The sequence below is a fragment of the Bubalus kerabau genome, chromosome 9 (genome assembly GCF_029407905.1).
Source record: "Bubalus kerabau isolate K-KA32 ecotype Philippines breed swamp buffalo chromosome 9, PCC_UOA_SB_1v2, whole genome shotgun sequence".
NCBI lineage: Eukaryota > Metazoa > Chordata > Mammalia > Artiodactyla > Bovidae > Bubalus > Bubalus kerabau.
In genome coordinates, this window is record NC_073632.1 from 78,348,756 (window position 1) to 78,375,654 (window position 26,899).

The 26,899-nt window shown below is 37.5% G+C and overlaps 1 protein-coding gene across 1 annotated transcript in view; it reads right to left on the bottom strand.

Annotated features, from left to right (window-relative positions):
* Positions 1 to 8,390: 8,390 nt before the first annotated feature.
* MOXD1 (monooxygenase DBH like 1) overlaps positions 8,391 to 26,899 on the bottom strand; it is a 95,244-nt gene continuing 76,735 nt past the window's right edge. The window contains exons 10-12 of the mRNA XM_055535654.1: positions 22,488 to 22,630; positions 9,217 to 9,385; positions 8,391 to 8,734 (exon numbers count right to left, since the gene is read on the bottom strand). Coding sequence (XP_055391629.1) covers positions 8,567 to 8,734; positions 9,217 to 9,385; positions 22,488 to 22,630 — 480 coding nt within the window. The 3' untranslated portion in view covers positions 8,391 to 8,566. The remainder of the gene's footprint in view (positions 8,735 to 9,216; positions 9,386 to 22,487; positions 22,631 to 26,899) is intronic.

The window sequence follows — 26,899 nt, forward strand, 5'->3', positions numbered from 1 at the left end:
GCTTTGGCATAGTCAATAAAGCAGAAATAGATGTTTTTCTGGAACTCTCTTGCTTTTTCAACAATCCAGCGGATGTTGGCAATTTGATCTCTGGTTCCTCTGCCTTTTCTAAAATCAGCTTGAACATCTGGAAGTTCACGGTTCACATATTGCTGAAGCCTGGCTTGGAGAATTTTGAGCATTACTTTACTAGCATGTGCTGCTGCTGCTGCTGCGTCACTTCAGTCATGTCCCACTCCGTGCGACCCCATGGACTGCAGCCTACCAGGCTTCTCTGTCCATGGGATTCTCCAGGCAAGAACACTGGAGTGGGTTGCCATTTCCTTCTCCAATGCATGAAAGTGAAAAGTGAAAGTGAAGTCACTTAGTCGTGTCTGACTCTTAGCGACCCCATGGACTGCAGCCTTTCAGGCTCCTCCGTCCATGGGATTTTCCAAGCAACAGTACTGGAGTGGGGTGCCATTGCCTTCTCTCTTACTAGCATGTGAGATGAGTGCAATTGTGCGGTAGTTTGAGCATTCTTTGGCATTGCCTTGCTTTGGAATTGGAATGAAAACTGACCTTTTCCAGTCCAATGGACTTAACAATTAAGAAATTGAGAAGCAGTGATTGAAATGGTTAGATCAGAATTGAAACTGAATATTTAACTTAATTTTCTTGTGCTTCAAAATCACTGTGAGTGGTGACTCCAGCCATGAAATTAAAATACAATTGCTACTTGGAAGAAAAACTATGACAAGCCTAGACAGCATATTAAAAAGCAGAGACATCACTTTGCTGACAAAGGTCCATATAGTCAAAGCTATAGTTTTTCCAGTAGTTCTGTATGGATGTGAGAGTTGGACCATAAACAAGGCTGAGCACTGTTAAGAACTGATGCTTCTGAACTGTGGTGTTGGAGAAGACTCTTGAGAGTCCCTTGGACTGCAAGGAGATCAAACCAGTCAATCCTAAAGGAAATCAATCCTGAATATTCATTGGAAGGACTGAGGCTGAAGCTGAAGCTTGAGTACTTTGGCCACCTAATGCAAAGAGCTTACTCACTGGAAAGGACCCTGATGCTGGGAAAGACTGAAGGCAGGTGGAAAAAGAGGCAACAAAGGATGAGATGGTTGGATGGCATCATCGACTCGATGGACATGAGTTTGACTAAACTCCAGGACAGAGTAAAGGACAGGGAAGCCTGGTGTGCTACGGTCCATGGGATCACAAAGAGTTGGACACAACTTAACGACTGAACAACAATTCAATTTAAAAAAATGAAAACAAAACAGTGAGAGAACAGAAATTTAAGATCAAAGTAAACCCCAAATAGAAGGTGAAGTATAAAATAACACAAGCTACCGTAAAATGACAATTTGGAAGTTTTAGAAAGAGGCTTAGAATCATTACAGTCAGAGGTTAAAAATCTTAAGATTGATCCTAGAGCTAAACTCTCAAAAAGAAAGTTTAAATTTCAGTAGCTGAGTTTAGAATGAAGAAAAACATAAGTAGTACGGAAGGAAGTAGAATCCAAGATGTGAAGGCTCAGATCAGGTTGTTGGAGGAATCTAGCACATTTAATGGAGAAGGCAATGGCACCCCACTCCAGTACCCTTGCCTGGAGAATCCCATGGATGGAGGAGCCTGGTAGGCTGCAGTCCATGGGCTCAAGAGTCGGACACGACTGAGCGACTTCACTTTCACTTTTCACTTTCTTGCATTGGAGAAGGAAATGGCAACCCACTCCAGTGTTCTTGCCTGGAGAATCCCAGGGACGGGGGAGCCTGGTGGGCTGCCGTCTATGAGGTTGCACAGAGCCGGACACGACTGAAGTGACTTAGCAGCCACAGCAGCAGCACATTTTTTTTTTAATTTTATTTTATTTTTAAACTTTACATAACTGTATTAGTTTTGCCAAATATCAAAATGAATCCGCCACAGGTATACATGTGTTCCCCATCCTGAACCCTCCTCCCTCCTCCCTCCCCATTCCATCCCTCTGGGTCGTCCCAGTGCACCAGCCCCAAGCATCCAGTATCGTGCATCGAACCTGGACTGGCAACTCGTTTCATACATGATATTTTACACGTTTCAATGCCATTCTCCCAAATCTTCCCACCCTCCCCCTCTCTCTCAGAGTCCATAAGACTGTTCTATACATCAGTGTCTCTTTTGCTGTCTCGTACACAGGGTTATTGTTACCATCTTTCTAAATTCCATATATATGCGTTAGCATACCGTATTGGTGTTTTTCTTTCTGGCTTACTTCACTCTGTATAATAGGCTCCAGTTTCATCCACCTCATTAGAACTGATTCAAATGTATTCTTTTTAATGGCTGAGTAATACTCCATTGTGTATATGTACCACTGCTTTCTTATCCATTCATCTGCTGATGGACATCTAGGTTGCTTCCATGTCCTGGCTATTATAAACAGTGCTGCGATGAACATTGGGGTACACGTGTCTCTTTCCCTTCTGGTTTCCTCAGTGTGTATGCCCAGCAGTGGGATTGCTGGATCATAAGGCAGTTCTATTTCCAGTTTTTTAAGGAATCTCCACACTGTTCTCCATAGTGGCTGTACTAGTTTGCATTCCCACCAACAGTGTAAGAGGGTTCCCTTTTCTCCACACCCTCTCCAGCATTTATTACTTGTAGACTTTTGGATCGCAGCCATTCTGACTGGTGTGAAATGGTACCTCATAGTGGTTTTGATTTGCATTTCTCTGATAATGAGTGATGTTGAGCATCTTTTCATGTGTTTGTTAGCCATCTGTATGTCTTCTTTGGAGAAATGTCTATTTAGTTCTTTGGCCCATTTTTTGATTGGGTCATTTATTTTTCTGGAGTTGAGCTGTAGGAGTTGCTTGTATATTTTTGAGATTAGTTGTTTGTCTGTTGCTTCATTTGCTATTATTTTCTCCCATTCTGAAGGCTGTCTTTTCACCTTGCTAATAGTTTCCTTTGATGTGCAGAAGCTTTTAAGGTTAATTAGGTCCCATTTGTTTATTTTTGCTTTTATTTCCAATATTCTGGGAGGTGGGTCATAGAGGATCCTGCTGTGATGTATGTCAGAGAGTGTTTTTCCTATGTTCTCCTCTAGGAGTTTTATAGTTTCTGGTCTTACATTGAGATCTTTAATCCATTTTGAGTTTATTTTTGTGTATGGTGTAAGAAAGTGGTCTAGTTTCATTCTTTTACAAGTGGTTGACCAGATTTCCCAGCACCACTTGTTAAAGAGATTGTCTTTAATCCATTGTATATTCTTACCTCCTTTGTCAAAGATAAGGTGTCCATGGGTGCGTGGATTTATCTCTGGGCTTTCTATTTTGTTCCATTGATCTATATTTCTGTCTTTGTGCCAGTACCATACTGTCTTGATAACTGTGGCTTTGTAGTAGAGCCTGAAGTCAGGTAGGTTGATTCCTCCAGTTCCATTCTTCTTTCTCAAGATCGCTTTGGCTATTATTCGAGGTTTTTTGTTTTTCCATACAAATTGTGAAATTATTTGTTCTAGCTCTGTGAAGAATGCTGTTGGTAGCTTGATAGGGATTGCATTGAATCTATAGATTGCTTTGGGTAGTATACTCATTTTCACTATATTGATTCTTCCAATCCATGAAAATGGTATATTTCTCCATCTGTTAGTGTCCTCTTTGATTTCTTTCACCAGTGTTTTATAGTTTTCTATATATAGGTCTTTAGATTCTTTGGGTAGATATATTCCTAAGTATTTTATTCTTTCCATTGCAATGGTGAATGGAATTGTTTCCTTAATTTCTCTTTCTGTTTTCTCATTATTAGTGTATAGGAATGCAAGGGATTTCTGTGTGTTGATTTTATATCCTGCAACTTTACTATAGTCATTGATTAGTTCTAGTAATTTTCTGGTGGAGTCTTTAGGGTTTTCTATGTAGAGGATCATGTCATCTGCAAACAGTGAGAGCTTCACTTCTTCTTTTCCAATTTGTATTCCTTTCATTTCTTTTTCTGCTCTGATTGCTGTGGCCAAAACTTCCAAAACTATGTTGAATAGTAATGGTGAAAGTGGGCACCCTTGTCTTGTTCCTGACTTTAGAGGAAATGCTTTCAATTTTTCACCATTGAGGATAATGTTTGCTGTGGGTTTGTCATAGATAGCTTTGATTATGTTGAGGTATGTTCCTTCTATTCCTGCTTTCTGGAGAGTTTTGATCATAAATGGATGTTGAATTTTTGTCAAAGGCTTTCTCTGCATCTATTGAGATAATCATATGGTTTTTATTTTTCAATTTGTTAATGTGGTATATTACATTGATTGATTTGAGGATATTGAAGAATCCTTGCATCCCTGGGATAAAGCCCACTTGGTCATGGTGTATGATCTTTTTAATGTGTTGTTGGATTCTGATTGCTAGAATTTTGTTAAGGATTTTTGCATCTATGTTCATCAGTGATATTGGCCTGTAGTTTTCTTTTTTTGCAGCAGCACATTTAAACCTGCTCCAGAGCGGACAGGATTGACAAACAGATGCACAGAGCGCCCTCTAGTGGTGAATAGAAACACTTTTCTTGTTACTATGGATACCTCTCCCACCCCATTCTTTTTTATTTCCCCGTCTTTTCCTTAATTTTGGTTAACAGAATATTATATTTAGTAGAATTATTTGGAAGAACATATTCTTCCTGAAATATCTTAATAAGAGAAGACAACTTATAATTTCTCAAGATGAAGTGAAGTTGCTGTAATCAAATATGGAAGAAAAATTTTCATGAAGCAATAAAAAATAGTGTAGAATTTTAAAGCTATTCACCTTAAAAACTAACCACATAAAAGACAAGAAACAGTGCATTTCAACTCTGAAATATCATTAGTTTCAATGAGAACACATTATTTTCAGAAATAAAAGAGCAAAACACAGTATTTTTGCTCTTCAGAAACATAAAACCTAACAAGCAGGCAGTCAATAAAAAATTTTTGAGGGAGTGATTACCAAATTCAGGCTTCCTTGGTGGTTCAGTAGTAAATAACCCATCTATCTGCTAATGCAAGAGACGTGGGTTTGATCCCTGGGTCAGGAAGATCCCCTGGAGAAGGAAATAGCAACATACTCCAGTATTCTTGCCTGGGAAATTCCATGGACAGAGGAGCCTGGCAGGTACAGTCCATGGGGTTGCAAAGAGTCTGACACGACTTAGCACTGAGCACGAACTCACGATTGCCAAATTCACTCAGACCTAATATTCATTTGACAAGTATCATTCACTCAGTAAAAGTGGTTAAAGTCAAATTTCAGCTGATTATGTCTGTAAGGAGGAGAGAAGAATCTGCATTTGTTATCAGATACTGTTTACCTTAAACTGGAAATTTTGCAAAGGGAGGAAGAAAACTAATATTGACAGTTCATTATGCCAGATGCTATTTCTTGATTGCCACATTTAATCCACAAGCAACTTCATAAGGTTAGAATCTATTATTCCTACTTTACCAGTAGGAAAACAAAGCTTAGTAAGTGCAAGTAATTTAGATTTAATTTATACATGTGTAGTTTGTAAAGTGATTGAACCTTAGGTCTCCAATGATTATTACAGTACAGTATGCTATCTGTTGGCTTTTCTGCATACAAGTACTCAACTTGAAAAGCAGTTTTAAACACTAAGTGAGAAATATCGTGAAAGCACTTTGCAAATTTCAAAGCACTGTACAAATATATGGAATTATTTTGGTTGTCAATATTTAATGGGCTTATTTTAAAATACTAAGAGAGAAATTGGGTCAAATCAGACTTGCATTCTATATTTGCAATATGGAATGCCTCCTCTCAATTTTCAAAAAAAAATTTTTTGCATTACATCAATCCCATACCATTAGTCTGTGTTGAAGGCAATGGCAACCCACTCCAGTACTCTTGCCTGGAAAAATCTCATGGGCCGAGGAGCCTGGTAGGCTGCAGTCCATGGGGTCATGAAGAGTCAGACACGACTGAAGCAACTTAGCAGCAGCAGCAGCATAGGTCTAAAACTTCTCAAAAATATATAGCCTTATTTGTCAATACTTCTCAAATATTTTATTCGTGCCACATAATTCAGTTTAGTGAATTTTTTACTTTTAAAAATGTAAATTTCCTTTTCTATGTTCTCTGTAAATTGTACTAACTCTAGGTTAATAAAAAATAGTGTGTTGGCAAAATAGAACAGCAAATTAGGAACAGACTAGTGAACTCAAGCAGAATGCCCATGTTTGTTGGGCTATGCTTTGCAGTTCACCATGAACAGCTTGAAATTTTTAGAAAAATTGTTACATAAACCTGGACACGCTCTGCTGGGAAAAGTACATGTCCCAAAGCTTATTCCTTGAGGAGCGTTGGTCCAAGACAACATGGTTAAGTGGTCAATGAGTTTGGGAATGTTTCACACTACATAACTTGAACTTTCCAATATGCAGTCATATATTCAAGACTCTGAGAAGTGCAACAGTAAGCCTTTTAAAATTTGTAGCAATTTTCCATAGCTCTTCATATTTTCCATGGAACACTCCTCTGGCCCAAAGGGTAAGGGATGCTGCCATGAGTCTATTCAATTGACCACTTTCTGCTTATAAAATACCAGCTTACTATGCTGGATTTGAATACAACAGATAACTTATCCTAATTTTCAAAGAGTCAGTGTTTCAAAATTTATATATATATATATATATATATTCATGAGGATTCCTATGAGAGGAATACCCGCTTTATTCTTAGCAACATCAACTGGAAAAATAGATTTCCCCTGGCTCCAAAAATTTGAGTTTCCAAAAGTTGTGTATCCTTTTCTAGCCAGTATGTTCAGCTTCCTTACCAAGAACAATGAAAACAAATATAATATTACACAATTTCCAAAGGAAATCATTTTTCTTTGACATCTCAGATTTAGAAATTCTGAACTAAAAATAAACATGAAATTTCAAATACGGAGTGTTTGGGATGGTCATATTATATAAATATTTGGATGGAAAACCATAGAATCTGATATAGCACTTATGAAAAAGAATTAAACTTAACAGTAAAATACTCCTCATAAGTATTACAAACATTCCATTAAGTGGACAAATCAAAGAATCAAGAAGGAAAAACTCCAAAAGACAATATTTATTTAAAAAACAATCTAGTCTGTGTTGGGACTTCCCAGGTGGCTCAGTGGTAAAGATCCCACCTGCAATGCAGGAGACATGGGTTTGATCCCTGCATAGCAAAGATCCCCTGGAGGAAATAGCAACCCACTCCAGTATTCTTGCCTGAAAAATCCCATGGACAAAGAAGCCTGACAGGCTAAGTCCATAGGGTGCAAAAAGTCACACATACTGAACAACTAAACACACATGCATGCATGGTTTGTGTTTAAGACATTGTTTGCTGGGGAGAAACGGCTTAAAAATGAAATGGAAAAATACAACACTCTTAATTGATGTGACTGGCAAATCTGGCAGTATTGAACCACTTGCTCCTCTCAAGGAGTATTCAAGATATCACACAAAAATTTAATTTCATTTAGTTTATTAATATGATCAAACAAACTTAGCTTAAGACAATGAGCAAAAGACACAAGACAAGATTTGGCTGATCTATACCAAAAGAACAAAAAAGGTGACAGGATTGGTGACAATTTTATTTTGGAAAGTTAGTTTATTAACTAATATAAAAATAAATCTACAATAGCAACTGCGACTCAAATCGAGCCAGTATGCAACACGTGTGATACCCAACATGGTCAGAGAGGGCCTCACATCCTCCTCAGCTGGTTCACACCCTCTGGCCTTTGTCCTGGACCTTCACAAAAGACCCCTCACAGCACTGAGTTTGCAGCCAGCTACGTTTCCTCCTCAGCCTACAATCAGTGATGTACCATGGCTGTGTTTTCTATAGCCTCTTTCTTTTTGGATAGTGACAGAGCTCAAAGGAAAAACTCACCTGGCCAGTGCTGAGCAAGGAAGGGGGAGAAAAAGATGGGTTCAGGGTAGTTTGGGACTCAGGCTCAGGTGAACAAGCAGACTAGAATGGGCACCATCAGAAAGTGTTGAGGTCAGGGGCCCATGGATAATTCACAGAAAAGGACAGAACCGGATATTACAAGAAAGTAGGAGGAACCACTGTTCCATTGCGGAAATCACACCAAAGAGCAGTGAAGAGGAAGAACACTGGAATGGAGAGTACTTCCATTTACACCTTTAAGATAAAAACATTTAAAAAGAGGAATATAGAAATCAAATCAAAAATTTTAAAAAGTAAATAGCAACAAGTATTTCAATAAAATGAAATACAGGAGATAAAGAAGCCTTTTACTTCTACTTGACTTTGTCCAATTTTTTAAAGAGGTTATGTAAGGTCAATTTTGCTTTACTGAACGATTCATACATGTTACCAGATATTTCTGAGGATAAGATGAGAACCTGATGGACATCTCTCAGGAAGCCTGGGAAGGAAGAGGGGACAGGAGGAAGGGAACTTGTGAAAGTAAGTCTCCAAGGTCTTCACCCTCATCCTTCACACCCCATAAATGTCCTTAACCTGCATGTGAAATGCCAGGCTCAGATCACGGAAAACCACGGTCACCGAGCAGGACAGAATTACGGCCACAAGCTTCTGGTGCTGAGTGTGCTGCCCAGGACCACGAAGCTCAGGAGCAGCTCGAGACAGACATTTCCACGCAGGGAAGTGGAAGAAGCTCCGCACACCAAGGGCTCTGCTTGATACGGTCTTTCTATATCTGGAGGTAATGCTGTCATGCCTTGAATCTGAAAAGGAAAGAGCAGAAACAAAGCCACTGAGTGTGTGATTGAAGAGCAGGACTGCAGCCAAGCTTGCTCAGCCCCTGTGCTTCTGCAGGGGTTAAAAGGGTGGGAGAGGGGGAACGGACGCTGAAGTTGTCCATCAGGCAGTCAGAATCCCAGGGATTCCCAGGAACGTGGAGAAAGGGTCAGACACACCTTTGGGAAAGAAGAGATATAAAACATGCTCTGTTGGGTTTCTTTTTGAAGCTTTCATTCCACCTTATTCCTTTTTCATCCCAACTTTAGTTTTACAATAAACTTCCTTCTTTGAAGGAAGTGGGATCAGGAGTTTTGGGGCATCTACGTAATCATTGAAAAATTCTCAGACTTATCAAAAGACCACTGAATTTATGGATATCTGTCTGTTCCTTTCATGTTATCTGTTGTGGATTCAGGTAAGATGCAGTATCTGTTTTCCCTGAAGATTAAAACAAAGTGGGACTTACCGACCACTCTGCGTTGTCTGTCTTGGAACATCTCACGTTGACCGGCAGGCTAAGGACAAGCTTATTGAAGGCAAGACCTTCCTTTTTAGTCCATTTAAACTTGTTCATTGCATCCATGAAAGAAAGGTTTTTATACTGCTTAGGGCTTTTGATAATGAAAGGCCAGGTCCTGAATATAAAATAAATAACCAGAATGAGTTATATTCGGAACAAAAGCATTTTGTGTTTCCATTACTTTTCAATACCATAAGTCCCCTACATATGAGCTTTTAAAGATGCAAAAAGATGCAAACAGACCCCTGTATGTCAGCTGTTGTACTGAACTCCTGCACTTTTCAAGGTATGGTACTGTAAGATTAAAAATGCTTTCTTTACTTTCTATGTTTGTTTTTTATGTGCATATTATTTGTGTGAAAAGTATTATAAACCTATTACAGTACAGTACTATATAGACAATTATGTTAGCTGGGTACCTAGGCTAACTTTGCTGTACTTAACAAATTGGACTTATGAATACTCTCTCAGAAGGAAATGCATTTGTATGTAGGGACTTACTGTATTCTAAAACAGACTTCATGCTAGTTCATTTTTACACACACATAGATAACTTAATTGAAAGTACTAATGAACTCTTAAGCAGTTGCTAGAAGAAATACATATAAAATAAGAAGTCTTTTGTAAAAAGAAAATTTCTCAGTTTAGTAGCAGATGAGTGTTACTTTTAGACAAATAGTTTTGACTTAGAAAGCTTCCCTGGAGTCCCACAATTCCTCACATAACTGTTTTGGCTTTGGTTAACAGTATAACTGATAAGTGTTCAGTTCTGAAGACTACCATGCTAATGGTATAATGAAGAAATGTGCAGAATATCAAAAGATACTGAACAACAATGGAAATTTCAATTCCACACGGTTGAAAAGCCTGACCACTGCTGGTTGTCCTGTTTTTGCTTGCCTAAATAGCAACATGTTTTTTAAAAAAAATTGAACCAGTGTTTTTAAAATTTCACTGAGAAAAAAATATTTTAAAGATGATACACTCTGCTTCTACTTGCTGCTGAAGAAAAATATATGTTAAATGTCCAAGAAATATATATAAGTTTTATATTATAGATTCTCGAAAAAAGGAAAAGTGTTTAAGTGTAGTTAAAAAATTTGCATGGTCTGTTCCATGGACCATCCAGGAGATTATCACGGGTAACTGGTAGGTGTTCGGCTCCCTTAATACCCCAAGAGGAAGTTCCAGCGATTTTCAATAGTTAGCAACGAATTAACCTCCAGCTGAGGAATCTACATTTTTAATATTTGATCTTCATAATTTCTTCATTTAATTATGTCATATCAGCTCTCTCTGTTACACACATAACCTAATCAGGCACGTTTAATATTGTCTTTTTAATTAAATTAAACATTCTTTATTAATCTTTTAGAGTTGTGAAGATAAATTTTTTATGTTTAAAATGAAAGCATTTCCTCTGTACTTTAATGTGAGATAATGAATAATACAATAGGTTATATACAAGGATCTTTATATTCTTTATTCTTAACCTTTTTTCTTTAATTAAAGTCAATATATCTTTGTTGAGTTTTAAATGCACTGTTTTGCACAGAGACCTTAAAATTCCATAAAGAACGAGCAAGAGCCATCACACTGCAGCAAACAGATCTAGCAATGACCTAAAATTGATAACATTGTAAATTAAATACTCTGTGGAGACTTATAGAGGTACAATCCAGAATTAGTACAAAATAAAATTTGTACATGTAAAAACTTGTTTAAAGTAAAAATTTAACTTGAAAGGGGCCCATTATGTTTACATACCATGTTATTTAAAATATACTAAAAGCTAGGTCCTAGTGGTAAAGAACTCGCCTGCCAGTGCAGGAGATGTGAGTTCCATCCCTGGATTGGGAAGATCCCCTGGAGAAGGAAATGACAACTCACTCCAGCATTCTTGCCTGGGAAATTCCATGGACAGAGGAGCCTGGTGGGCTAGTTCATGGGGTCACAACGAGACACAACTGAAGCAACTACAGCCTCCCAAAAGTAGCTAAGTTTCATTAAATATAAAGTAAATTTAAATCAAATATTAAAAAGCAAATTTACTTTTCAAGGAAATAAGGTATTTGTTTTGAAAAAAGGAAAAATCTACTTTATAACCAGGAAAATGCTGGGGGTGCAGCGGGAGAGCATCAGCCTGTAATCTCCTAAATCACCACAAGGGGGCACTGGAATCCCTGCTAACTCCCTAAGTGTTCTGCAGTTTGCTAGTTAAGAGTGAACGCATGTGTGCTCAGTCACTTCAGTCTTGTCTTCTCTTTGTGGCCCCATGGACTGTAGCCCACTAGGCTCCTTTGTCCATGGGATTCTCCAGGCAAGAATACTGGAGTGGGTTGCCATGCCCTCCTCCAGCGGATCTTCCTGACTTAGAGATCGAACCCAGTCTCTAATGTCTCCTGAGTTGGCTGGTGGGTTTTTTTTTAACCACTAATGTATTGTGTATTACATAGATGAAATCTTAAAAAGTTTTACCGCTAGAACAAATTAGCATCCGTTTGAGATTTCACAGTATCAAGTTACAGAAGAGGTGTAAACACATTTGTTTAATTATAAGTATGTAGAAAAGGATTTTTAAAAGGGCAAGCCCAATGAACCTTATGTTGGAGCCAGCAGGACAGGCTGGGTGGGGAGAGTGTCACGACCTCCCTAACCTGGCATCTTCTCCCATTTTTATTGACTCCTTTCCCTTCCTACTAAATTTGTTCAGGCTCCTACTTTATAACGTCATACCAACAAACTTCCTAATCTTCCAGCCTGTCCTACACCACACTTGCTGATTACCACTGGAGAGAAGAGAAGGAAAAGACAGAATGAGGAATAATCCTGAAAAAGTAAATATTTATCCTAAGTATTTTTCCTTAAAAGACTACAATCTAAACCAGAAACAGATAATGTTCAAGTGGCAAGTTCTGTTCTCACTGGGACTGGGACTTAGTTATTAAAAATTTAGGAATGTTCTAGAAAGTAAAACCATTACATTTCTGCACATCTGGGCAGTGTCTAAATACCCAGATCCACATATAAATTGAAGGGTATTATTTATATATCACTTTAGTTGATAAAAATAAAGGATTTAATACTGATGAGTAATTTTCCTTTATGAGCATAATTTAATTGGCTAGTCGATTTAAAAATGTACAGAAATGAAATAAACTTAGGCTATCCAAAATAACTTTTAAAAAATGGCAAAGTTTGGGGATTTACACATTCATTTCAAGATTTACTATAAAACTATAATAATAATTGTGTGGTATTATAGTAAAGCTAAACACGTACCACAATGAACAGAACTCAGAGTCCTGAAATTGTCAATATATGGTGAAATAATTTGCAACAAACATTTCAGGGTAATTATATAGGAAAAAAGTAGCTTTTTTCATCAAACAGTTCTTGTACAACTTGATGCCTGTATGAAATACAATGAACCTCAGAAAATTCAACAACATAAAATTATTCAAAATGGATCTTCAACCTAACGTTAAAACTATAAAGCTTTTAGGGGGGAAAAAAAAAGAGAAAATCTTCACAACCTCACAACCTTAGGCAGGCAACAGTTTCTTACATGGGATATCAAAAGCACAAAACAAACCAAAAATAATAAAATGGACTTCAGAAAAATACAGCTAAAAAATTAAAATCATGCCACAGATCAGAAAAAAAATTATTTACAAACATACACCTGACAAAGAATTTATATCTAAAGTATAAAGAACTCTTAAAAATTATAAAGAACTCTTATAACTCATTCATAAAAAAATAACTCAGTTAAACGGACAAGAATTTGAACAATTAAAAAGGAACATATATAAATGGCTAATCAGCATGTGAAAAGAGGCTCAATATCATTTGTCACAGGGGAAATGGAAAATAAAACTACAGTAAGATACCACTGCATACACATTAAAATAGATGAAATTCAAAATACAGAAAATTCAGAGAACACTGGTAAGATTGTTAAGTAATAGGAAATCTTACAGATTACCAGTGAGAATGTAGAAAGGTACGTTATTTGGGAGAACATTTGAGAGTCTCAGAGCAGTAAACACAGACTTAGTGTACAATCCAAGGACTCCACCCCTAGGTATTAAAGCAGAAATTGAAAACATATGTCCATACAAAGATGAATACAATAATGTTTATAGCAGCTTGCTTCATAATTGCCACAAACTGGAAACAATCCAAATGTCTTTCAACTGGTGAACAGATAAATGGAATTTTAGGTATATACACACTGGGGAATACTACTCAGCAATAAAAAGGAATGGATTGGTGATACACATACATACACACAAATATATACATGCATATATATGTACAGATGACTTTCAGTATAGATGAATCTCAAAAACATTCTGAGTGAAAGAAGCCAGGCACGAAAGAGTATATACCATATGATCCTATGTTCATAAAATCTAGAAAAGACCAAACTAATAGTGACATAAAGCAGATTCATGCTTTCCTGGGGCTTTATGTGGAGGTGGGTGTCTCCAGAGGTGTGACAGAAGTCTTAGTGGTGATGAAAATGCCCTAGAGCTCATCTGTGATGTGGCTAAACAGGGGAACACATCTGAGAGAACTTTCTAACAGCATACTTAGCACACATGCGTGCTCAGTTGCTCAGTCTTGTCCGACTCTTTTGCGACTCTAGGAACTGTATCCCACCAGGCTCCTCTGTCCATGGGATTTCCCAGGCAAGCATACTGGAATGGGTTGCCATTTCCTCCTCTAGAGGATCTTTGCGACCCAGGGATCGAACCCATGTCTCCTGCATCTCCTGTGTTGGCAGGTGAGTTCTTTATCACTGAGCCACCTGGGAGGGAGTTCAGTCGCTCAGTCATGTCTGACTCTTTGCGACACCATGAATAGCAGCACGCCAGGCCTCCCTGTCCATCACCAACTCCCGGAGTTCACTCAGACTCACGTCCATTGAGTCAGTGATGCCATCCAGCCATCTCATCCTCTGTCGTCCCTTTCTCCTCCTGTCCCCAATCCCTCCCAGCATCAGAATCTTTTCCAATGAGTCAACTCTTTGCATGAGGTGGCCAAAGTACTGGAGTTTCAGCTTTAGCATCATTCCTTCCAAAGAACATCCAGGACTGATTCCTTTAGAATGGACTGGTTGGATCTCCTTGCAGTCCAAGGGACTCTCAAGAGTCTTCTCCAACACCACAGTTCAAAAGCATCAATTCTTCGGCACTCAGCCTTCTTCACAGTCCAACTCTCACATCCTGGGACGCCCATACTTAACAAAAGGGCATTTAATTGGATGTAAGCTCTATCTCAAGCAATTTGACTTAAATAAATAAATAACAAACAAGAAATAAAAACGTATCAACAGACAAAAAAGATACAACCTATACTTTACCAATCAAATTGTTAAAGAAGGAAACCAGGAAATCTGACTTAATGAGGCACAACTCCTAACCCTCTCCATGCTCTCTGAGTAAATGAAGTTGGGAAGGATCAAGCACAGTTGAATCTCCCTGACAGAAGCAGAGGTTTGTGAGCTGATGGAACCCATCCCTGGGATGGAACAGATTTGGCAGACTGATATAATAATGCCTGGGACACTGCTCTACTGAAAGGCAGTCAGCTCCAACCAGTTAGAAAACATCCTCTAATAGATTTTTAATAAAATCTGAGGAAGGAATCACCCCCTGTATTGTGATATAGAGAACAGAGTCACACCTCTGCACACAGAGCCGTTTACCCTCAAAATACAGAAAAGAAAGTACATAAAATATGAACAAGTGGACAAGTGAAAGTTGCTCAGTCATGTCTGACTCTTTGCAATCCTATAGCCTATATAGTCTATGGACTTCTCCAAGCCGGAATACTGGAGTGGGTAGCCTTTTCCTTCTCCAGGGGATCTTCCCAACCCAGGGATGGAGCCCAGGTCTCCTGCATTGCAGGCGAACTCTTTACCAGCTGACCCACAAGGGAAGCCCACATAAAATATATCACCCCTCCAAAAAAAAAAAAAAAAGTATATATATATCTCACCCAAACCTCAAACTGTGGTGTGGAGAGAAAGCAAACTACTCTCAGATTTGCTTAGAAAGTAGTCAAAACCTCACCTATGTTTACCAAAGAGAAGTTTTAAACAGAACTGGCTCAGCAAAAAGAAGGAATGGCCAAACAACCATGAAACCTAGGGCAAAAGGAAATAATATCACATTTCAACTATTTCAAAATCCAGTGAAGACAAAAAAAAAGAGAGAGGGAGAGACAAAAAATCTCTTCTAGAAGATGATATAAACCAAGTATACTGGAGAGAATTTCCACAAGTGTTTCATGCTATGTTTATTTAATAAGAACATGAATGCGATTAAACAAGAGCTCAAATACAGGATGATAAAACAACAGAATGAGATGAAAAAGGAGATGGACCAAAGGAAATAAATTTTAGACAAAACAAATTTAGCACCAAGTATGTTTTTTTTTTAAAAAAAAAAAAAAGCAAGAGGGAGAAGAGCACTTCTGAAAAAATTATAGGGAAACTCTTGAGAAAAATCCCAAATAGATTAGAAAAAAGTTTGTAGACATAAAAAAATATCCTTGTAATGAAAAAAAGAAGTGAATACATATACTTCCAGAAAATATGTAAATATTTATATGTGTAAATATGTAAAACACTTTGTATTTCCAAAAATTTTGATTCATATACTCAACACTGAAATATGTTCAAGTGAACTTACAAATTCTACAGGTAGAGGAAGAATGAGCCCATTTATCCAAAGACATCTCCGAAGGTGGGGGGAGGGGGAAATATGATTCCCAATTACTATATCCAACCAAATGCTGCACAAATACAAATGCAGAAATTTCCAAACATAAAGGACATAAAGCATGTGGAAGGCCTTCTTGATTAAGTAACTGAGGACAAAATCCTGAAGAGTCAAATTAAAGCACCTAGAAATGCAGAAATCATATGAAGATTAGGGATTATCACGGAATCTATAAAAGCTGCAATAAATATTGTGGAAATTATGTTTCAGAATTAAAGGTGAAAATCTTTAAAAATCTTGAAAATACAAAAATTCTAATATAAATAATAAATATTTGGAGGTACAAAAAGGGAGGTTGGGAGAAAATGTGAAACTGTGAATGTTCTCATTTTTATGATCTAAAACTAAAATACAGTGTTTAAAAAAATGTTAATACCTTTTATGACCTATTTTCTCAGCATCTGAGAGCTCCTTTATATAATATTTTTTCTTGTCATTAAAAACAACAACAATGTTTATTTATTCAACAATTATTCAATTTTAATTTAGTCTTCTGATAAATTTAAACAAAATTAAATTTTAATAGTTTTGTTTAAAGCAGCACACAAATTATAATCTTTCTAACACTGATCTGGGTTTCCCTGGTAGTTAAGCTGGTAAAGAATCCACCTGCAATTCAGGAGATGTGGGTTCAATCCCTGGGTTGGGAAGATCCACTGGAGAAAGGAACAGCTACCCACTCCAGTATTCTGGCCTGGAGAATTCCTTGGGGTTGCAAAGAGTTGGACACGACTGCGAGACTTTTCACAACCCTAATCTATTCATCTTTGCATCAATACCTATACAGAAAGATGTCTCCAATTCAATTAATGTCAGTGTTATTTATTTCTAACAGAATTTGAGTGATAGTTTGTGTCCTCTCTTTTAAAACCTTTTTATGCATTACCTAAATGCTCTATAATAAGCCTATGTGATTTTAGCACCTTATCAACATAAAGTGATTTTTTTTTTCTGCAGAGAATAGAAAAAACACCTCTCCTGATTTTTTTGTTTTTTAAGAAAGAGAACAAATGAAGCAGGAACTTCCCATCACATAAATCTCACTGGAACCACATGGAGAGTGTTGATGTATTGTCCAGCAGGGAATACAAATTTATCTAAACTCATTATCTATTCTGTTATCTGATCTTTGGGAGGTTTTGTTTTTCCTTAAGCCTTGCCAGATCTGTAGAAGGCAGAGGAAAACTGCACCCTCCACAACACACAAATTTTGAGACAGGATGTACATGTCTCTATTTTTCTCCCAATATATCCTCTAATCCTAGAATTGCTACAGAATCTTTAAAATAAAATGGGGCACCTAAATAGTCCTTACATTAAAAGCAAAACTAGAAGATTCTAGGTTATATGTTATAGATATTCCTGTTCAATACTGTATCCTAAAACCAAATTAGCAATATTTTCATAAGCAAAACAAAAAAAAAACACCTAAAACCTTTTCTCTATCTTCTTCCCAGTACCTTGTAGGTTTGGCCTTTAATAATATTTATGTCAGTGTGATGAAAGTGAAAGAGGAGAGTGAAAAATTTGGCTTAAAGCTCAACATTCAGAAAACAAAGATCATGGCATCTGGTCCCATCACTTCATGGGAAATAGATGGGGAAACAGTGGAAACAGTGTCAGACTTTATTTTTTGAGGCTCCAAAATCACTGCAGATGGTGACTTCAGCCATGAAATTAAAAGACGCTTACTCCTTAAAAGGAAAGTTATGACCAACCTAGACAGCAAATTCAAAAGCAGAGACATTACTTTGCCAACAAAGGTCCAGTCTAGTCAAGGCTATGGTTTTTCCAGTGGTCATGTATGGATATGAGAGTTGGACTGGGAAGAAAGCTGAGTGCCAAAGAATTGATGCTTTTGAACTGTGGTGTTGGAGAAGACTCTTGAGAGTCCCTGGGACTGCAAGGAGATCCAACCAGTCCATCCTAAAGGAGTTTAGTCCTGGGTGTTCATTGGAAAGCCTGATGCTAAAGCCAATACGTTGGCCACTTCATGCAAAGAGTTGACTCATTGGAAAAGACCCTGATGCTGGGAGGGGTTGGGGGCAGGAGGAGAAGGGGACGACAGAGGATGAGATGGCTGGATGGCATCACCGACTCGATGGACATAAGTCTGGGTAAACTCCGGGAGTTGGTGATGGACAGGGAGGCCTGGCGTGCTGCAATTCATGGGCTCGCAAAGAGTCAGACATGACTGAGCTACTGAACTGAACTGACAGAACTGAACTGATGATGAACTAAACTTAAAAGTCTGATTTAAAGTCCAAACATGTACTTATAACAGAGGTTCTTTTTCATTCATATTTTTGTAGAATAAATATATTTAAACATGTAGTTAAACTTTTTATGTGGGCAATGACATCTCAAAACTAGTATTGTTCTGTGAAGCAATTGTCCCTGTCTAAGTGATGAAAATCCCAACTTCAGTATTTCTTGGAGGAGATCAAACTAGTGGACACTGATAAAGCTTGTTGGGACACAGGAGATAAGGATTTTGAGGCTTCATACAAGTTGAGCAGAAAAGAAAGTAACCGGATCATAGCATGCAGTTTGTTCATCTTGTAAATACACAGCTTTGAATGTTCATCTAACATTCTCTCCAACGTTCTCTTGATTAGGGAGTTTCTAGTCAATACATTAAAAATATTCTAAAGGGAAAAAAACAAAGCTATTTAAGTCTTGCTGTGCTGTGCTCAGTCATGTCTGACTCTTTGCGACCCCATGGACTGCAGCCTGCCAAGCTCCTCTGTCCATGGGATTCTCCAGGCAAGAATACTGAAGTCAGTTGCCATGCCCTCCTCCAGGGGATTTTCCCAACCCAGGGATCGAACCCAGGTCTCCCACATTGCAGCTGGACTCCTGAACAGTCTGAGCCGTCAGGGAAGCCCGTTTAAGTCTTAGTAAGAAGCACTATGGGCTTCCCTGGTGGCTCAGATGGTAAAGAATGCCTGCAATGCAGGAGATCTGGGTTCGATCCCTGGGTCCCGAAGATACCTTGGAGAAGTAAATGGCTACCCACTCCAGTATTATTGCCTGGAAAATCCAATGGACAAATGAGCTTGGTGGCCTACAGTCCATAGGGTACCAAAGAGTCAGACGTGACTGAAGTGACTGAACACCCACGCAAGAAACATATAATCTCAATATTTTAAAAACAAGACTACATCCTGCTACTCTAGAGTGACATTTTATGTGTTGTTGTGATTTTTATTGACAGTTTATTTGACATGTTATTTGACATGACAGTTCACCATGTAGTTACCATGAACAAAAAGGCACATATATAGCAACGACAATACAAATCCCACCTCCCCCATTGATTATGTAATCTATGAAGCCGAACAGAGTCTTAATCTTTAGTTTCCATTTCCTTCTCTGAACTGGGACTGCAAATACTGCTCTACCTAATAAAACTGTGTGAAAATAAATTAACTGAAATTACATATGTGAAAACACTTCAGAAGCTACAACCTAATTTATATCAGCATTTTGTTATTTGTATTTTAGCAGATACAGACCTCTGAAATGGTGGTCATTGGGTTGACTGAATTAGAACTCAGTAGAACATATCTATGAATAGTGGGTTTAATTTAAAAAGAAGAGTGTTTGCAGTTTCTAATTTATAATCCCTATAAAATTTTGGAACAAAGAGTAGGCCATAATTATATTCTCCTTCAGATCTATGTTTTTACCACATCCTCATTAAGTGTTTATTTAATCTTTACTTAAATACACCCCCTCAAAAATCTATGTGTCACTTTTGCCTAATTACATCAATCCTTTTGTAATTGACTGATTAATTTAGAAAAATCCTAATCATTAGAAAATTCTTCCTTGTATAAAAATAAAACCTACACTTCAAACTTTCTACGAGCCATCCTAATTCTTCTTTGTGGTACTGCTAAGAATGGATAAAATCCTTTTTTTCTATATCAAACTTAATATTAATAATAATAATAATTCTCAATTTCTTTTTCAAACATGTTTCCTTGCACCATTAGGACATCATTATTTTTCCTTTACTTTTCTCTTTCCCTCACCATCTCCTAGAGATGCAGTTAATCAACAAGACCAGTGAGGGCTACCTTCAAAATGTAAGCTGATTGGAACCATTTCTCACCAATTTTACTGGCACCATCCTGGTCTAAGTCACCCTCACCTTTCAACTGGACAATCACAAATCTCCTGGTTGATTATATTATTTCTAATCTTGCCCTCCTAGGGTCTTTTCTCAACATAGTGGCTAAATTAACATTTTGAATACCTATTTCCTATAATAGGACTCCTAAGAGTCCCTTGAACTGAAAGGAGATCAAACCAGTCAATCCAAAAGGAAATCAGTCCTGAATATTCATTGGAAGGACTGATGCTGAAGCTGAAGCTCCAATACTTTGGCCACTTGATGCAAAGAACTGACTCATTGGAAAAGACCCTGATGCTGGGAAAGATTGAAGGCAGGAGGAGAAGGGGATGACAGAGGATGAGATGGTTGGATGGTATCACTGACTTGATGGATATGAGTTTTGAGCAAGCTCCAGGGGTTGGTGATGAACAGAGAAGCTTGGTGTGCTGCAGTACATGGGTTCAAAAAGAGTTGGACATGACTGAGCAACTGAACTGATCCTATAAGAAGGCTTCCCAGGTGGTACAATGGTAAAGAATCTGCCTGCCAATGTAGGAGACAAAAGAGATTCAGGTTCAGTCCCTGGGTTGGGGAGATTCCCTGGAGTAGGAAATGGCAACCCACTCCAGTACTCTTGTCTGGAAAATTCCATGGATAGAAAAGCCTGGTGGGCTACAGTCCATGAGGTTGCAAAGAGTTGGACACGACCAAACAACTAGCACACATACACCATACCCTATAAGAGCTTCTCTTTGCATTTAAAACCCAGAGTCCTTCTGTTGCCTATAAAGTCCTACACTGTCTGGTCCCCCTTGCTCTTATACCTCCCACTTATTGCCCACCCTCTGCTTCAGCCAAACTCACCTTCTTGCTGTTCTTTGAACATGCTGGCCTCATTCTCTCTGCAGAGTATACTTGCAGATCTTTCCATGACTGGCTCCTCAACACTTAGGTCTCTGTTCAAACATCACCTTCTGATATAGACTGAATATCTGTGTCCCCGCCCTGCCCCACAAACTCACGTGTTGAAATCCTAACACCCAAGGTGATGTTATTAAGAGGTGGGGCTTTTGGAACAGTCTGTCCTCATAAATGGGATTAGTGTCCTTATAGAAGCAGCTTGAGAAAGCTTCCCTGAGCTTTGTGCCACGGGAGATCACTGTGAAAAGATGGCTGGCTGGGTCCACAGCAGGCACTGAATCCGCCAGAACCTTGATCTTGGACTTCTCAACCTCCAGAACAGTGAGAGACAAATTTCTATTGTTTATAAGCTACCCTGTCTGTGGTAGTTAAAACAAAAGGGACTAAGACAGCTCCCCAGATAAGCTCTCACCACCCAGCTGAGAACAAAAACACACTTCCTTCATTGTCTCAATTATTTTCATAACATCTTTCAACATCTGAAATCTTATATGTTTATTTGCTTAGTACTTCTTACCCTCTCTAATATACAATCTCAAGGGAGCAAGAATAATATTTATCTTGTTTATTATTTTGCCATAAGTCATTCCTATCATATACAACTATGCAGAAAGAATTAACACAGCAAGCCTGAGACTGACATCCTAGGAACACCTGCTTGGAAGGCTGACCTTTGGCTGGCATCAGGGAACTTAATAGCAAACAATTTTCTCTACTAACATAGAACTTTCTCTAAATGATAAGCATAATTTACCATACCTAGACTGTCTGTATAAATGATGCTGCTTATGTTGAATACTTGCTTTCCTTCTGGGAGTCTGGAATTTTGGTATTTTCCAAACAGAAAGCACCTATGTGACCAGCCCCCAATAAAAACTCTGAATTCTGAGTCTCTAATGAGCTTCTCCAATTGACAACACTTCATCTGTGTTGTCATAATTTGCTGCTGGTAGAATTAAGCACATTCTGTGAGACTCCACTGGAAGGGGTTTCTTGAAAGCTTGCCTTGGAAACTTGTACCTGGTTTCCTGTGGATTTTGCCTCATGTACTTTTTCCTTTGGTTCATTTTTTATAGTCTTTCACTATAATATGTGTTGAAAGTGAAAGTGAAGTCTCTCAGTTGTGTCCAACTCTGTGCGACCCCACGGACCCATGAATATAATTACATGCTGAATCCTTCAGGTCTTCCTAGAAAACTAGAGAACCTAAGAGTAGTCTGAAAGACCTTGGACATAGTAAACAAGATGGTCACCTGGACGCCTCAGCTGAAAATAATCAAACAGAACAGCACATAAAGGATTCCCATAACATGGTGATGAATCTAAAATGAAAATAAAGCCCACCCTTATCCCCATCATGAAATCCATTTACTACTTACGTGACTGGCCTGTAGATCTCCTTAACACCAATGAACTGAAGTTGCTCCATGATGTCTGGGATACTTGCACATCGAGTAAGATTAATTCTTGGGTAATAAAGAAGGTATGAGAGACACATTTCATTCCTGGTGCTTAATCCTCCCTGAAAATGGAGATATTTTACTTAAAAAAGTATATGTTCCACCAACTCTAATACTTACAGCACACAAACCACAAACGTTACACAGTTTCTTCCAATATTGAAATGTAACCCATCTTAAAGCTGAAAAATAATCACCTAAATGACAATTTGGTTTTCAAAAAGATAGTAGCACTTTTAAAATTAATTATTTCCAACTCTTTAAAAGTTATCTTTCTTAAATAACCTAATAATCTCCTCAAAGTTCTGTTTATGGTGTAAAGCTCTCACTATGGTGAACGTTTCCGAGGATGTTTAGCAACATGATACCCATCAGTCAGTGTGCTGGAATCTTTGCCTGATTGCACTGAATTTTCTATAATCTTGTTGTCATAAATATCAGCATCTGCATACCACAGGGGAAACAGATTACACACTTTGAATCTAAATGTAAATAGTGGACTAATTAAAAAAAGATCAAAGATCCTCCGAAGAACAGAATCTGGAGTTGCTTACCATATATTATCTACAATGTCCAATTTTCAACCAAAAGTTATTAAACATGAAAAGAAACAGGAAACTATGACCTGTATTCAGAAGTAGAAATTTATTGTGAAGGATATAGATGCTGGATTTAGCAAAGACTTAAAAACAGACACACACATGTTGAAAGAGCTAAAGAAAGATGTTCAATTACAGATAAATGAGCTAAAAATGAGTGAAAAAATAAGAAATAACATCAGAGAAAGGAAACCACAAAAAAAGAACCAAATAAAAAGTCTAGATTTGAAAGATACTATAACCCACTCCAGTGTTCTTGCCTGGAGAATCCCAGGGACGGGGGAGCCTGGTGGGCTGCCGTCTATAGGGTCGCAAAGAGTCGGACACGACTGAAGCGACTTAGCAGCAGCAGCAGCATAACTAAATTAAAAGTTCACAGGATGAGCTCAATAGCAACTTTAGATAGCAGAGGAAGGAAGTACTGAACTTGAAGATTGATCTCTAGAAATCTCCCAACTCAAAGAACAAAGAGAGAAAGACTAAACTAGGTAAAAAAACAACCCAAGAGAGCTGTAAGACAATATTAAATGTTCCATGTATGCAACTAAAATGGGCTTCCCTGATAGCTCAGTTGGTAAAGACTCTGCCTACAATGCAGGAGACCCTGGTTTGATTCCTGGGATGGTAAGATAGGCTGGAGAAGGGATAGGCTACCCACTCCAGTATTCTTGGGCTTCCCTTGTGGCTCAGATGGAAAGAATCCGCCTGCAATGCGGGAAACCTGGGTTCGATCCTTGGGTTGGGAAGATCCCCTGGAGAAGGGAAAGGCTACCCACTCCAGTATTCTGGCCTGGAGAACTCCATGGACTGCATGGTCCATGGGGTCACAAAGAGTCAGACATGACTGAGTGACTTTCACTTTCACTTCATGCAACCGCAGGCCCTGAATGAGAAGGAAGAGGAAAAAAGAGTAAGAAAAACTATTTGAAAAAAATGGTGGGAATCCTCCCAAATTTAGTGAAAAACATTAACTTACAGACCCAAGAAGCTCAACAAATGCCAAAGACAATTATGAAGCAAGTCATACCTAGACACTTTATAGTCATACTGCTGAAAGCCAAAGACAAAAAGAAAATCTTGAAAGCGGCAAAGCAAAATGATATATTGCATACAGAGAACAATACAATGGACAACTGACATTTTATCGTAAATGATGGAAGTAACAAAAAGATATTGGAATTACATATTCAAGTGCTCCAGAAAAAAGAAATTATTCAAGAACTCTGTATCCAGCAAATTCTCTATCCTTCAAAAGTGAAGATGGAAAACACAGTAGTAGTGTTCATAAAAAGTTAAAAATGTAAAACAAAGTCGCTCAGTCGTGTCTGACTCTTTGTGACCCCATGGACTATAGCCCACCACGCATCTCCATCCATGGGATTTTCCAGGCAAGAGTACTAGAGTGGGTTGCCATTTCCTTCTCCAAGTAGTGTTCATAGCTACACATTAATGTAGTATAGTGGCTAATATGCAATGATTTTACAAATTGCAAAACATCATGCCTTGCACTTGATAAAGGGTTGGGTAAAAGGAGAAGCTGATCTACAAATGAGGATGCAACTGACATCTCAGTAAATATATTTAATCTACCTTTGAGCTTGGATGGTTAGTCAGAGTTACATCAAATTGTAGGAAGGGAATCAATCTTTTGTATTCTCACATCAACCAGTCATTGGTTGCTGGAGAAGAGAGTATGACTTTAAGTGAGTCATTCCCTGACATCAACAGCAACGCCCAGTGAAGGACACACTTTGCTCTTTTTCTATCATATGTTTGTCTTATGCTTGTCTTATGGATCTATAGAATTTATTTTAAATGTTGGATACTAATGCTTTATGTGTTGCAATTTTTTTTTTCAGTTTAAAACTTATCTTTTCACCTAATAGTGTTTTTTAAGTGACCAAAAGTGTTAAAGTAGACAAACTCATCAATCTTCTAATTTAGTTTGTACTTTTCATATTTTAAGAAGTTCCTACCTACTCCAAAGTCATAAAGTTATATATATATAATATACATTTATTTATATATATATTTATTTATTCTAAAGTTTTTAAAATTTTATTCTTTACATTTTAATATTTAATTTACCTGGAAATTATTTTTATGTGTGAATTGTGGTAGATAAAGATGTAATTTTATTTTTGCCATCTGGCAATTGTACCAGCAATTCTTTAGTGAAAAGTCCATCCTCTCTCACTTACCTGAATACCAATTTCTATCCTAAATCAAGTTTCCATACAGGGGGTTTGTAGGTCTGTTTCCAGAATCTCTATTCCATTCCACTGTTCTAACTCTGGACTCAAACCACACTATTAATCACCATAGCTTGAAAGTAAGTTTTCATATCTAGTAATTTGTTTCTCATCTTATTCTTTTAGTAGAGTCTTGCCAAGTCTTAACCCTTTGCTCTTCTATGTAGATTTTATAATTAACTTGCTCTATGTAAAAAAAGCTGCAATATTTTTAGAAAATTTTTTTAAATAGGAGAAAATCTTTGGCTAAGGGAAGATTTCTTGGTTAGACAGCAAAACCCCAAATAATATAAGCTTTATGAATTACATCAAATTTATAAACCAATTTATAAAGAAGGATTATCTTTGTGTTTTTTTTTTTTTTTTTTTTTTTTTCTGAGCCTTCTATCCATGAACACAGTCTCTCAATCTCTTAGGTGACCTTTAATGTCTTAAAAACTAATAATTTTCTTCACAGAGATCAAACACATCTAATTTTACTTTATTTCTATAGAATTTATAGTCTTAAATTACAGTTTCTTCAGATAGTTTACTGCATTCTAAAATATAATTAACTTTAGGTATATCAATTTGGGGGAGGTTTTTGATGTGGAAAATGGCAATATCTGTGAATAATGTGTTTTACTTCTTTGCTTCTTCCTTTCTGATCTTCGTATTTCATTTTATTTCTTTTCTACTATGATAGTGAATAAAACCAGTGATAATAAATATCCTTGTTTTGTCCTGATTTTAAAGAAATACTTCTAGCCTTTCATTTAGCTTGATATTTTCTACAGATTTTTCACAGCTAATCTTTAGCTGGTTAAGGAAATTCTCTCTTATTCTTAGTTTGATAAATGTCCTTTTTTACCCCCATGACTGACAAATTTTATGAGTGCTTTTTCTGCCCTGATTGAGATAATCATAAGTCTGTTTCCTTCAATCTCTTAATGTATAATGGCATTAATGTATTTTCTAATTAAACCAATTTTACATCACTTAGTTATACCCAAATCAGTCCTAACTTTCATTTTTATATAATGAGAGATTTGGTTTGTCAATACATTGTCAATGTGACTTCCAACTGGTGTGTGTTGTTGACCTTTCTTGTACTGCCCATGTCAGGTTTCATTACTAAGATTATGCTAACTTCATAAAATGAGTTGGTAGAAAGTGTTTCCCCCTTTTTTGTGTGTTCCCTGGAAGAGACTGAGGAAGACATGAGAGATTTATTTCTTGAATGTTTGGCAGAACTCCCCAGTAAATCTGCTGGAACCAGATTTCTCTTTGGGTCAGAAGCCCTAAGGTCATGGAATTCATTTCTTTTTGAAGTTTTGATTCATCTAAGTCCAGAATCATGTGCATGGTCATTAGTAACCACAGGTCTTTTATTAATAATATTCGGTGAGGAAAAACTAAAAGATTAAGGATAGCTTTTCATGAAAGAGTCAATAAATTGCACTGCAAATATTACCATAATATCATTAGTTAATCTGATAAA